At 42.0% G+C, this 15,345-nt stretch overlaps 1 protein-coding gene across 3 annotated transcripts in view; it reads left to right on the top strand.

The window, feature by feature from the left end:
* HLCS (holocarboxylase synthetase) overlaps positions 1-15,345 on the top strand; it is a 1,599,326-nt gene that overhangs the window by 1,245,093 nt on the left and 338,888 nt on the right. For all 3 annotated transcript variants that reach the window (XM_044073133.1, XM_044073132.1, XM_044073134.1), the window contains exon 6: positions 5,937-6,004. In XM_044073133.1, the coding sequence (XP_043929068.1) occupies positions 5,937-6,004 (68 nt within the window). The remainder of the gene's footprint in view (positions 1-5,936; positions 6,005-15,345) is intronic.

Below are 15,345 nucleotides of genomic sequence, written 5' to 3' on the forward strand. Positions count from 1 at the left end.
CACAATTGGCCCTCCGGTCTGCTTTATTCTTTCCCTCCGTTTCCCCTTCTCTCAAGGGTGATTCAGAAAGCACAATCTTTGAGAAGCAGAATGATTCTGATTGCCCCCACACTGGCCTCGTCTGGTATGGTTCCCCTTCCTTCAACCTTACATTGTGGATACTCCTTGGATGCTGGTACCTCTTCCAGATTTACTGACGCACATGTCGGGACAGTTCCACCCCTCTCTGAGGACATTCCGGTTGACAGCCTGGCTACTCCACTTCCATCGTTAGTCAGACGTCACAATTTTTCACCAGAAGTAGTCCATATATTATCGTCCTCTCATAAACCATCCACTAGAAAAATCTACTCTAGCAAATGGAAAAGGTTCTCTATCTGGGCTCATTCTAGAGGCATTGATCCCTACATGGCTCCAATTGATTCGATTCTGGAGTTTTTGTCTATGCTGTTCTATCAAGGGTCCGCATCAACCACCATCAAAGTTCAGCTGGCGGCTATATCAAACTTCCACGTGGCCAATGAGCCTAGCCTTATGTCACACAGACTATGTAAAGCATTCCTTAAAGGTACTTTAAGGGGTTGGGAGGGTGGCCTAATGGTTAAGGTGTTTGCCTTACAAGCACAAGGTGCAGGGTTTGAGTCTCACAAGGGATAATTGGCTATGCTTAAACTGGCTCGCAAGAGCAGTTAGCTTAGTACTAACCTATGAACATAACCTTTGAACCTACTCTATTACTTCGTCCCCCAGTATCCCAACCTGTCATGCCCTGGGACCTCAATTTTGTTCTTCAAGCCCTCACTCTTCCACCATTCGAGCCTGCAGCTACCTGTGAGTTAAAATTTTTAACATGGAAATCGGTATTTTTAACAGCAGTCACTTCAGCGAGGCGGGTCTCTGAAATTCAAGCCCTCTCCATCAAACCCCCATATTTGATCTTCCATAAAGATAGGGTCTCTCTTAGACCAAACCCATCATTCCTTCCAAAAGTGGCTTCTGTGTCTAATATGAATCAGTCTATTGAGCTGCCAGTTTTCTTCCCCAACTTTTTTAACAAGGCAGAATTCAGATTTCACCAATTGGATGTACATAGACAGTTGCGCTTCTATCTACACTGGACGAAAGATATCTGGAAATCTGACCAACTCTGTCTCCTTTTCGGAAAACCGGTTTGGTTCTCCAGTATCCAAGGTCACGCCCTCTAGATGGATAGCCAGCTGTACTTCCTTCATCTATCAGACAGCAGGTAAAAATTTGCCTTTTCCAGCAAAAGCCCATTCCACAAGAGTGGTCTCCACATCCACAGCCTATCAAGCTAGATTGTCAATGGATGATATATATGTGCTGCAGCCACTTGGGCTTCTCCTCACACCTTTGTTTCTCATTACAAATTGGACGTGGTTTCCAGGGGCAGATCTTCATTTGGCTCCACAGTTCTCAGGAGTATTTTCCGGTGAGCCACCCAGTATGTAGGTGTATGGGACGCTGTCCCACGGGTAAGAATGTAGGCGAGATAGGACTACATAACATCAAGAAGTTATGTACTCACCATAACGTTCAATGTATGTACATCTCGCCTCACATTCTTTCTTACCCTCCCGTCTTCCCCCTACCTGAAGGATTTGGACGTTAGATTGTATCCTGCAGAGTCCCTTTGAATAGTTTTTGTTTGTATGGATGCAAGGTATGTATGAAGTAATTATGTTCTTAGCAGCAAACTAGATCTGGGGATACGAAGCAGTGTACCATGGGATACCCTCTTAGCCCAGCCAATCAGAGACTTTTTGAGCTAGTAAAATAGGCAGAGTCGGAGCCGATATTCGGCTCCGAACCCACGGATAAGAATGTGAGGCGAGATGGACTACATACATCGAACGTTATGGTGAGTACTGGTCTGCCACTCAGTGTTTTGGAATGTCAGTTGAATGACTTACACCCATATGTACAACCTAATTGTGTTATATTTTAATGGTTGAGAATGGATGTAGGTGCGAAAATGTGTCTGCATATGGTACTAGCCGGATATTGCACACACTTGGATTCATTATGTTGGCCTGAGAGAAGCCATGGTTTATGGCAGAGATAAACCGTAATATACAGTCTTTAATAGTGGACCATGGAATGGACTGTGATTGCTGTTTTATCATGTTTCTAAATAGATGTAGGTTAACATTTGAGGCCCCAGCTTAAGAAAAACAAGGTGGCTCCCATCTCTGCAATTTGATGTACAGATGCCTCTCCCACAGACTGAGACAAATGTTAGTCTAGCCAGTTGGAGCTTACATGAAAAAATGTGTCCACTGTTGGCGAGAGATGAGCCACCCGAATTAATTATTGGAGAGTGGCAAATGGTGTCAAACACCTGCTGCTGTTGTAAGCTCATCACATAACTGTGCTTATTAAACACGTTCTCCTCTACAAATTCTGTGATCGAAATGGTAGGCTAGAGATCATTGTCTGCCCCCTTTCTCTTTTTGTTGTGCGTAAATAATTTAACTTGGGCTGAATAACAGGTTTCACAGCATTATTATAATATGTGCTATTTGTTTAACCTTGTCCCTTATCTGTGGCATTTTATTTAACATTTACTGTGATCTCAAAACCTATCACTGGTTTTAGGAAACTTACCATTTAACTGATAAAAATGTTTTTTTTTCTTTTGAAGGGTGAAAAAAAAATCTCTTCCTGGATGATCCCTTGGATGAGTGACTCATTTGTGGAATCTTTGGGCATTCATAAGTACCCACGAATGAGTCTAGATCTTAAATTCAGTGTCCAAATGTATGCTGCATGGTCTTCATTAAGCGAGTTCATCAGCAGTTTACTTGATCAGTTATTGCATCTTCTGCTGTGAAACAAGGGATGCAAATAGTGGGATTGTTATCTTTGCTCATTTAAACTATTCTCCTTGGGCATTTGAACCATACTTAAGAACTAAATTATTTGCACATTGCAGAACATGAAAGCTGTGACAGCTCGCTTCATCTTTTAAGAAGCTGTCTTCCAATACAGTCACTTTTTTCTTGACATGTTTACATGTCTTTTTGATAAAAGTGGAAGAGCTTAGTTTCCTTAAGTCTGTGCAAAAGAAAGAAAAAACTATTTCATCCTGTCTGCCCTTTCTTTCGAGGAAGCAGTGTTAACAGAGATTGTTATACCCTTTGTAACTTACATGTATGTGATCCATTTCCTAAGGATTCCTATTTTGTATATAGCTATCAAAGTTTCTTTATTTAGTTCAAGGAGCCCAAAACTTGAACCTTCGTAGTAGTCAATAGTGTCTCTAATCATTTCCTTTTTTGCCTTAAAATCAGCGCCTTCCAGTAAAGCTCTGAATGTCAGCAATAAATAATATGAACTCCATGCCAGTCAGCATTGTCTAAATAGTTTTTACTTAAGCAATTATATGTACCCTCCTTCCCCACCTGACTGCTGCTCCCCCAACTGTATCCTATGCTCCTAATAGGCTTCCCCTTTTCTGGACAATCCCAGCTTAACCCTTCCTCAGCTGGCTCCTTGAATTCTTGGGAATCTTAGTCTAAACAGCTAATAATTGATAGAGGTTGGGGTGTGAGGATTTGAAATGGGTATACTAATAAGTGCAAGGAGCCCTCATTCTGCAGGCAGTTGGTCAGAATTCCTAACCTGATGGAGTGACGTGCAGTGGTGTCAACATACATGCCACTCACTTCTCTTTAGTCTGCAAAACTGTTGGTGTGCCCCAGAAGACACACAGGTAGTAGCTTGACCCACACACTGCCATAAGTGAGTTTGTCATTGACTACTTCATTCTTCTCCTCCTAGCTGGCCTTACCAGAGGCTTGGCCCTTTTCCCTATCCTGTGTTAGCAACAGTACAGACAGACACCCTCCCTCTGACTTAAGTATCTGTAGTGTGTATTGCCACAATGCAAGTTGTACCATTTGTTCATTGCTATTTTTTTCTCAATGCTTGGTGATGTTTTTTATCTGCATTTTTTGTTCATATCCTTCTTGTTGCATGTGTTTCATGATATTGGGTACTCTGCATTTTTTTAACTTTGTGATTCCTTACTTCACTGTGTGTGAAAACTGTTCTGCCAGGCTGTCCTGAAGAATAAACAATTTTATGTAGCAAGTAAAGCACCACATAGAAAAAGGGGAAGTTTATTTCATAGGAAGCAGGCTTCAGACAGTGGAAACAGGTTGAGAATGTCCGGGAGAGGTCTGTATTGATCTGGTCTCTGACGCATTGACTCCCCATGATTGTGTGAGATGGGAGTGAATGTGGCTGAAGCAAGATCAGCCAGGGAAGTAAGGAGATAAAATAAGGCTTTACAACCTTTTAAAGGGCAAGTGCTTTCCTACAGAAATTAACCCTTATTCTTCAAATGTTTCTAGTATATTAATATGTATATATGTAAGAGAAGTGCAGCTTCTAAACATTTGTATTCTGGTAATGTTTCTGAATTGCATTGCCAACTATTAATGTGCAGAGCATAGCAGGTTGATAGTTTCACACATTTTGTCATGCATTATGCAGCAAAATATAGTCTGCATTGAGGAAGTGGCATTCAGAACACTGTTACTTTCTTTAAGCCCATTTCATGTGCATATGACACCCCATGTGACCATGCTGTAATATCCCAAAGAGCTTAATGTTTCTATGGTACTGTTTACTGAAAAAACATGCATGTTTTAATACCTTTTTGTAGAAAACTCCCTAAAAGTGACAGCAAGTTGCAGGTCATTTACTTTTATTGTATAATAATACATTTTTGCCCACTAAGCTTGAGGTTTGGTTACTGGAATGATCAGTAAAGAATGAGTATGTTGGCCAAATATGGAAAAAAAATGCTTTAGTGGTCGCACTAGACCTACTAACAGGAAGACACTTTAATCTTCAGTAGATGAAGTGCAGTTTACAGGTATAAGTCAGAGTAATGCAGTAAGGGATGGTACAACAGAAGGCCCATAAAGAAGAATGGGAATAGACTGACATGGTCTAAAAGCCCGGGGCAGCTTACATACTGTACAGAAATGCAACTGGAAAGCATCAATCCATAACATGGGGGGGTGGGGGCGTAGCAGTGATACTGAAAGTAAAATGTCATCTTGTTGTAGACCTTTCAAATGACCTGAAGGTAAACAAACATGAGTAAGCAACAACAAAGGCTGTTAGAATGACGCTTTGGAAGAAACATCTTTTGTAGAAAACATCAAGTTATTTTTATTAGTTGCGGGATAAGGTCGCATATACAGTACTTTATGTTGGTGAGTATATTGTTATAAGGATATGAAAGGGTACAGGTAGTCAGGAAGAAGGTAGCAAAATGTACATTGTATTAGAAGCCATGTAAAGGGAGACTCTGGGCATTCATGCATATAGCTTTGAAGGAAGCAAGAAGAGCAGGGAAGCGATAAATACAGGTCTGTCAAGGCAACGTCTGGAGTCCACAGAGAACCAGCTCTCTTTCAGAAAAGGTTTATGTTAAGAGCTCACTGTCTGAGGAAATAGATAATTCACTTAAGGGGAGCATTTTCACTTAAAGGACGATAGATGACTGAACATTCTTTCTAAAGAATCAGCGGGATCATAACAGTAACAATTTAGGAATGCTTGGAAGAGAGAGAACACCAAGGTGGTGGTTTTTGGGTTAATACGGAAATAAGATGTCTGATAATTAGGACATGCAGTTCACTAAGTAAAAAATGGCTGCATTGGGTGAGCCATCGGCATGTAGCGATCTTCAGAATCTGTTACGCCAGTTCCACAACCAGTAAGTGTCTGTCATCTGTGGTGCTGTTGAAATGCAGCAGCTAAAGCTGAAATGAGATGAATCACTTACACAACATAGGGATTATCAATAATGGATAAGAGTGTTGTACTAAATCAAGAAATCTGTGACTTGCTGTTGTCTTTTACCCAAGTGACGTTTGTCCCCACTTGTGTTACAGGTTAATGACTAACTCACCACAAGGAAACGGATTAATAGCTATTGCAGCACGACAAACCCAAGGAAGAGGTCAGTAGATTGTCTTTTGGTCTTCTCCTCTTTGCTATAGGACTGTTCTTGAAGATATATAATATACTGTTTTTGCAAGCATATTTACACCCAAAACATTTGCTGAATGTGCTTATTGTTTTCTAAACATTGTGATCAGAAAGTTGGCCTAACACTATTACTAATGTCATTTTTCAGGAAGGCTGTGCCCTGTAACTGATCATTTTTGTTCACAGTCTAAAAATGGTTGTACCTCAAAGACTCCTTGTCATGGTGTCATGAATATTTCAGAGAATTATACAGAGTTACTTAGTACTTCAAGGCTAATGGAGCAGCTGCAGCTTGAAGTTTAATATTTAGGCTTTATGCTGCACTGAAAATACAAGAGAGATGCTCGTATTTATACAGAGGTCTGTAACCTTTTTGGCTTGATGATAAAATTCCCACATTTAGTAGCCTTTATATCTATTAACATTGTTTAAACTTGGTCTTTGTAAACAGTAATTTATTGGTTTGTAATACCAATGCTGACATAAATATTTTCCTGCTTACAAATGCCGATGTCTGTAATGCTTCTAGAGAATTTTTTTTTTTTTTTACAAAGTACCCAGGACATGACACTTGATACAGCATTTTGTGTTACATACTGTATGAACTAAAAGCAAGAATGCAAATAAATTAGTGTGTTAAATGTCTAGGTATAACTCTGTTTGTCAAAACTACATATGTAGCAATGGAAATCTCTGTGGTCATTGACTGGTTAATTATAACTTATCGACCAGTGATGCTTCAGCACTATATTTTTTTAATAAAATCCTACATTTAAAGTTATCTGCATGCCAGACTGACACATGCCATAACCTAAAGTGCCTGCTACATAAGTACGCGTCCCACAAACCCACCAGTTCTTTTGTTCATAGGTTCATACTAGGCTATCTGCCCTAGGGCATTTATAAGCCTAGCCAGAATGTGTTTGGCTTTCGCCACCCATTTTAAATTAATTTTGCTATGCCCCTTTTTGAGGTTAGTATACTGTGCCTCTGTCTAACAGTGACACAGAAGTGATACCCGGGGTAAACCTACGATCTCCCATCCACTCATCAAGATTCCTCTTGAAGAGAGTCAATGAGGGACTCTGCCTAACCTGGACTGGGATTTTATTCCAGAGTGAAGGGAGCCTCTGGGTTATGAATCTGTCCCTCCAGCATGTCCTATTTATTTCGGTGCTGAGGTTCAAGTCTCTCGAGCGTGTAGCTCGATGGGATATGGATTTTCTGAGGTGCAGCATGTCCATTAATTGCGGGTTGGACATGGCTTTATACGTCAGGCACAGATCGCCTCTGAACAGGTGGTATGCCACTGAGTAGAGCTGGAGTTTCTTTAACCGGGCAGCATATGGCATCTGTTTGAGCCCTTTGATCCTCTTGGTGAGGTACTTTTGGGGTCTTTCCAGTTGCTGCAGGTGTCTGGTAAGGTACATCCCAAAAGGGGCATTGTACTCAATTATGGGCCTGATGAGGGATGAGTAAAGAGGCACGATGACCTCCCCTGATCTAGATGTGAATCCCTTGATGATTAGGTGGGCTATATAAAATGTTTTTCTAACCACTGTGGTTGTCAAATGAGAGATTGCTATCAACTTGGGTCCCCAGGTCCCTAATTACTACTTCTATACTTAATGGATTACCACCTATGTGGTAATTTGTGGGCACTTTGTTTTTGCCAAAGGGGATGACTATACACTTTTTGGCGTTTAGCTTGAGGCCATGGCTCTGGCACCAGTTGTCTGTTTCTATGAGGCCCTTTTGGAGGATGCTTGTGTCGGCTGTAGAGTCGATTATGGCGCCCAGTTTGCAGTCATCTGCGAACTTGGTCAGCCACAGTCCTTCCGTGTTGGCCTGTAAATCCGAGAAATATATACCGAACAAGAGAGGTCCCAGGACTGAGCCTTGTGGGGCGCCACTTGTAACTGGTTTGGAGTCTGACATGGCTCCAGCAATTCTAACCATGTGGGTTCTCTCCTTGAGCCAGTTTGCAACCCATCTAGTGACATAGAGGTTTATATTTAAGCTGGTGAGCTTATCTATAATGCCCGAGTGGGGTATTGTATCGAAGGCTTTTGCGAGGTCCAGGTAGGCTGTGTGGACCACCTTCCCCTCGTCAATCGCCTTGGTGACTGTTTCAAAGAAATCGACCAGGTTTAAGAGGCAGGATCTGCCCTTAACAAAGCCGAACTGGGTAGGATCCAGTGTCTGTAGGTCCCCAATATTTTTATTTATGAGGTCCATGATGATCCTTTCCATAGCTTTGCAGACCAAGCTAGTCAGGCTTATGGGGCGATAGTTTCCAGGATCCGTTGAGGCACCACCTTTGTGGAGAGGGACTACAGTTGCTGTACGCCACTCTTTGGGTACATATCCTGTAGTAAGGCTGAGATTGAACAGTAGTTTTATGTTTGGGTTTAGCTTTTCTTGGAGTTCATGTAGGACGCAGCCCGGGAGACTGTCTGGTCCCATTGATGCTGTGTTTTTTGCTTTGGAGAGGGCGGCTCTTACCTGAGCATCTGAGATGTCAGGGGGGCAGCACTCTGCTGGGATAGATATTTGCCCTTTTGGTGGGGGGGGGGGGGGTTTGCGCTGAACCTGTCAGCTAGGATGTTGGCAATGTCTGTGGATTCGGTGTATTTTTTGTCATTTTGGACGAATTCTGAGCATATCTGGGAATTACCACCCAGGTTCCTAACATAACTAAAGAAAGCCTTGTGATTATCCTTAGTGTCCTGTGCAATTTTTCTCTCGAAGCTGGTCTTAGACGATTTTATGAGTGCTCGTCGTTTTTTGCTAATACTGATCAGAGATGCCTTCCCTTTTTGGAATTTTGTTCTATCATTTAGTAGCTTCCTCCTTCTATTGTATAGTTTGTTTATGGCTGGGGTCCACCAGACAGGACGTCTGCCTTTGGAGGATTGGGTCATGGTTTTATTTGGGATCGCATGATCCATGCATTCCTGAAGGTGTTCATAGAATGCGTTTATAAAGGATTCTGCGGTCTGGGCCGTATTTTCCACAGGCCAGGGGGCTTTGAAGGATTCCACCTCGGTTTTGAGGAGTGTGAAATTTGCTTTAGAGAAGTTTTTCACTGTGGTTTTCTGGGCAGGGGGTGGTGTCGGGATGTGAATATCCAGTGAGATTAGTTTATGGTCTGATCTTACCAGTGAGGGATACACTTCTGGTCTGGAGCATAGAGTCCCCATGTTGGTGATGATCACGTCCAGTATGTTTTCCCCTCTTGTGGGAGTGGTAACAAGTTGTTCCATAGCATTTGAGTTTATAAATTCTAGGAACCTTTGGCCTAGGGTGTTGGAGCTAGAGTAATGCTCCCAGTCTATGTTTGGGTAGTTGAAGTCACCCAATATAATGGTGTTTGGAGAGACCTTCATATTTTCCAGTGTTCTCAGGAAGGCCGAGTGGGGTTCTTGGGTTAGGGAGGGTTGTCTGTAGCAGGCTATAAACTGGAAGGCAGTTTTACCCACTGTTAGTTGCACATGGATAGTGTCTGATGCTTCGTGCTGTGCCTCCAACCTGGAGGTGTGGGTATCTTTGATGAATATTGATACTCCCCCTCCTTTTGTGGGTCGGTCCAAGTTTTGGGGCTGAAAAGCATGGTATGAGGTATGACCTGGTAGTGCTGGGGTGCTCTCGGGAGCCTTGAACCAGGTTTCTGTTACTGCACAGATATCGATGTTCTCCATGCTAAGGAGAGTTTCGAGTGCGTGCATCTTGAGGTTTAGACTTCTGGCGTTGAGTAGCATTACTCTTAGTTTCTTATCCCTTGTGATACCTATGGAGGTGGGTTTGTCTTTTGAGCCTTGCCTAAAAAAGGCACTATGGGGGTAGCAAGAGCCTTTGCCAATATCCGAAAGCCCAGATCTTGCACAACCTTGGATCTTGATCTGTGCTGTTATTGGTAAAGGCAAGCATCTGCATGCCTAAACCCTTACTTGTCAAGTATCCTTTTGGCTGTTTTATCATCAGTCAAAACCCACAGCAGTACTGGTTATACTATCTTGGGCAGGAGCATTGTGATAATGACTAGTGTAATATTTAGCCATTTAAATTGGCTACTCAAATGTGTAAAAAGTTAATTTTGCCTACTCTGTACCCAGAAACATGGTGACTGTTGAAAGCTGTTAATAATGGGAAATTGTCAGGAGTGTACTGTTTTCAGACCACAATTTAAGCTCGGCTTGCCATAAGACATACACTTGGAGAGCTGGTTGAGAATTGACCCTCCTAGTGGTCAGTTCCCACCCAGTCTCTGTAGGTGGTGAGCTTATCCTCAGCTGGTGTTGTGTATTGATGACTTGCTTTAAGCCTTCATCTGTCCATCCCTTCAGAAGAAGATTCACCAAGAGAAGTATGCTAGTGGCTCCTTACTTTGTAATATATCCCCAAGGTTCTTAAATTGCCCTCCCACAGATCACTGGCGGGAGTCCAAGGTCAGTCAACCCGATGCTGTGAGGCAATCCATTGTACCATCTGGTCATGGATATGTGGTACTTAATGCTGAGGATTCTTCTGTTGGGATGGCCAGTAGATCTCAACAGGCTAGCAAGTCCTGGATGAGGAAAATTCATGCTAGGGTTGATCTCTCAGGGACTAGACATCAAGTAGATGCCTGGTGTCTGTTTGGAGTTTCCGTGAAAGCTGTGGGACTACAACCTTAGTGAAGTCAGTGTGGAGCCTGAAAAGGACCTGAAGCAAACTTTTTCCCACTTCAGTGGGCGTTCAGGCTGATGCTGGATTCTGGTCCCTTGATACTTGGTACAGTCAGGCAGATGCCCACCCTCATGCCATACTGCAAACAAACGTACTTCAGCAGGTAATTAGGAGTGTGATACCCTTTGCACTCTGCTTCTTATGTTAAATTACAGGATCTTGATATCATTTGTCAGTGGGACAGACAAGGATAATGGCTTCATCCCCATGTTTCACCATGGGATGACCCCCTCCTTTGGAGAGGTACTCGGGCTTATGAGGAACATATTTGACTGGCTCCCATTCTATCTTCCCAGAAATATGCAGTGAAATTTCTTCAGGAAAAAAAAAAACTGAAGAACCCAAGGTTAACCCTCTCCTAGAACCTGTCATTAAAGATACTGCTACTGAAGACTGGAAGTGCCCTAATTCTGATCCTTCATCCCCCATGAAAGTGGTTACTGTCTGCAAATCCCTGCCTGAGTGTTTAGCGTATAGTTCACAGATGCTGCAACATTGCTACCCTGATATAGTCTAGTTTTTTTTTTGAGAAGTGTGACGAGTTTTATTCCTCTGTTATGTGAGGCTTTGGGCCTTCAATTGTTTGTCTTACCAGTTGTACCTAATGAGGAAGGCCCTGTGTAAGCTTAAGGATCACCTGGAGTCAGGACTTAGAGAAGGACTCTTCTGAGAGACAGTTTACAGTTTCTGCAGTATGCTCCCTTGCTTCCTGTTGTGATTGTGACTGTACTGATGTGGCTAGGAACTCTGGTTTAGTTATGTGCCTGTACAGGATAGTGTGCCTGAGGTCATCTTCCTGAAGGATGAGCTTAGAAATTAGATTTTTGATGTCCTTTTTTCTTGGAGGTGATCTTTCTCTGCCTGATCACTGACCTCCTGCAAAGTAAACGGGCCATAACCTTTGTGGTGTGCCTTTGTGATACTTCTGCTACTACCATTCCTTTATTTTCTAGACCTGACCAACTCCTAAAGAGGAAAAGATCTCACCAACCAAGGAGTACCCTTAAATCTTGCACAGTCTTGCCCTTACAGTGCTGGCTAGGTTACCCATGAGGCCATTACAGCTGGCCATGTCTTTTAGTTCTAATTACATTTGGGGCTTTCTTACAGGGTGGTTTTCTGTGTTTGGTCTGACATAGTGAACCATCTTACTGGACCGTTGGTGTCTAGAAGTGGTCAGTATCCACCACATCCTGGACCTAGCATATCCTGTCACCAAAAGACGTCTGCCAGAAGATCAGTCTATATCAGTGGAACTCTCGCAACAGATTTAGACTGTTTTGCTGAGAAGGATTTTTGAGGTTGTCCTTTTTTGTGAAGAAGGTGGTATAGATTTTCTGTCTCCCTCACTCACTCTCCTCCTCTTTTCTGCTCCTAAAGGTATGAGTTCTGTCCCATTCTAAATTTTAGCAACTTCATTCAACAAATTTTTTGTACTTGGTTTCAGATAGTCTCCCTGCAGAACATAAAGTCTTTGCTCTCGCTTGATATCTGCCTTTTGTCACGGGACATAATGGATGCCTTTTGCCATATCAGCATTTGTGACTGCTAGTGAAGATTCTTTCAGTTTCATGTAACTGACTGTTACTTAAGTACAAAGTGTTACCATATGAGCCTTTCTTGCTACCCAGAATTTTTACAGTTGTATTAGTAGTGGTGGCCAAAGCTCATGTGAGAAGGATCTCCAATGTTTTCTAACCTGGATGTCTGGCTTTTGGTAGATCTGTCTACTATCTCCCTGGAAATAGCCCTATTTTTTGCACTTTCTTGTGCAATCTCCAGGGGCAACCATGAATTGGGGGAAGTTTACTTGAATCCTACTGTAAAGATTATTTTTACAGACAAGAAAATGGACACATACCTGACCTAGTAAGGACACAGCAGTGGACAAGCATTGTCTCTGCTATACCTTCTGGACCATATGGCTGGCACACTCTCCATGATGCTATTTGGGCACAATTAAGGATGTGGGTTTGCAGTGAACTGTGAGGTGTCAGTGGATTTAGACCTACTGCATTCTCACAGAGCTGCCTTTGGCTATGGTACTTGGATCACGGCGTCATAGGCGGTCTCCACCAAACTGCTGATCCGTTTTTCCTTTCTGCATGTGTACCCGTTGTGGATTCAGATGACTAATGCTTTGTTTGCAGATTGGAAAGTTCATTTAGGCTGTCCTATGCTGCAGGCAGTGTGGCTTCTGTCTGAGAGGGTTCTTTTAAATCGATCATTTTGGAAATGAGGACAGTGTTCTGGCCCTTAAGTCATTCCAGAAAAAATGCTTTTTGGACCTGTCCTAATTTGATGAGAGAACCAGCCTATTATGTGGTACCTAAACAAGTAAGGGGGTTAGAAGGTCATATCTCCTCTGAAGGGAAATGGTGTTCTTAAGGTAGTGGACCACAGACTGGGACATCACTCAGTCAACACTTCACAGACCTGTGGGAGTAACATACTGAAAAGCTAGTGGAAGGTCTAAACTACTCCTTTCCTTGCCTTTCCCAGAGCTGTGCATTCAGAGGTTGTAACGGTCAGGGTTCTTCCAGGAGACAGCACTGTGGAAATTATTCTCTTTATCACTTGGGTGAATTTAGTCCTCACCGTCATCTTCCCATTTCAGAAGAGAGTTTTAGCAGTAGTCACATTCTGTTTCCTGTAACTTCTCATAATCCAAGCTGAGAATGTCCCCTCACATTAGAATAGGAGTTGTTTATGCTTCAGGGCCTAACTACTAATGTAGATACCTTGACCCTGTAGCTATGAAATCTGTGGTCTGAAAGGGTGTTTGAGGTTGCTGGGTAGCTTTCTACTCAACCAAGCTACATCTGAAGTGAAAATAGTTCTCTGTTTGAGATGTGTGGTATTTTATTTACTACTTTTCGTGACTGTGCTAAAGCACTGATCACACTTGACTGTACAGGGTCAGCCAAGGGGAGAAAATAATAGTGGTAAAGTATACAAGTGGAGAGGTATGCATATCGATAACTGGGTACTGCAAATATAAAAAACATGAGATTAACTTTAAATATCAGGTTGTAAATATATGATAGTTATATATTCAGTATAGATCTAGATTTCTGTTCATAAAAATGGTAGTTACAAAAGAAATTTGTTTAGAATAATGAGTGAAAGGAAAATGGCAAAAAAGGGGGTGATGTATGAAAAAGAATTGCAATAGAGAAGGCATACTGAGAGAATTGAAGAGGATAAAGTAGCCCAGTGTTTGGAGAAAATACTTGGTGATAATGTATTGGGGAGAATGAGATCCAGATTCAAGAGCTACGGATTTAGGGGAATGCTTTCCCCTACATATACAGCTTTGTTGTGTTAAGTGATTTTTTTTTCTTTTGAGTTGAGTGTTGGAGGAGATAGAATGGAGCATCATTGAGAGGGATTCCCAGATTCAGAGAATCAGTAGTGAGTGCCGTGAAGTTTTCTTACAAGGAGAGGGGTGGGAGTACCATGGGCTAGATGTAGATTGTGCACCTTTTCAGTAGTTGGCATGAGAAGTTTGGCAATGTGTTAGAGTTAAGTACCTTGTATGTAAGTGAAGCAGTCGCGAGGTGCATCTTTGTTGCAGTGGAAGTCATTTTGCTTTGTCTAGAAAACTGCAGTGATATTCCTGTCCAGTGCTAGGGAGATACATTTGCAAATATTGTTTGCGGTAGTTGAAGAGAGCTGATTTTTTTTCCCGTGGTGGCATTGTCAGTGAGTGGTAAATCATATTGAATTGTGGTAGTATCACTTCTTTCCCTGTATGCTTTGCTGCTGTTTTTAGCCCAGAAGAAGTGGCTCTATTTTTTTATTTTGTTTGGGAGATATGAGTTTGGAAGCTGACATTATGATCAAGCCAGATTCCAAAATATTTGAAGTGGGATGTAGTCTCCAGGGGACCTTAGTCATTATATTGATTGACCCATTGTTCTGGGGAAATCAGCTAGTGCTATTTGGTTAAGAAGATCATTGCTTTATTATAATTTAGGATTAGTTTGCTTTGGATGAGCCTTAGAAGATAGTTGGGACAGGTCCGGTTGCAGTATTTTTATTATCTTATCAGTGGGATTAGTTCTTTAAATGACCATGTTGGCATAAAGAATTATTTTGATTTTGGGAGATCAACTGGGATGTCATTGCTGAAGAAGTAGAGTAAAGTAAAAGGGGTAGGACAGAGCTTCAGAGGTCATCTTTTGTAAGAGGTGTTGAAGGTGAAATGTGTGAGCTAATCTGTACATTAAATTGTCTGTTGCTGAGAAAGTCATCGAATTGGGGAAGGAAATGCAATGGAAAGTAGAGCTAGCTTGATCACAGTGGAGATGAGGGAACTGACTAGCAGATCTCAATCAACAGGGTCAGATGCTGTAGTCAGTGAAGATTACTCCAGTGAAGACCGCCTTTGTTCATATTTAAGAATATGCCATTGGCTACAGTGTATAGGGCTGTTTTAGCACTATGCGTTGACCAAAATTAGTGCTAGTGAGGGGAAAGAATATTGCATTTTTGGTGTATTCAGAGTTGAGAACTTTAGCTTTTTGAATATTTTACCAAGGAAATGTGAGTTTGAAATTAGTCTGAAGTATTTACTGCTTT

Source organism: Protopterus annectens, chromosome 5.part1 (genome assembly GCF_019279795.1).
Source record: "Protopterus annectens isolate FY-2018-M chromosome 5.part1, PAN1.0, whole genome shotgun sequence".
Lineage (NCBI taxonomy): Eukaryota > Metazoa > Chordata > Ceratodontiformes > Protopteridae > Protopterus > Protopterus annectens.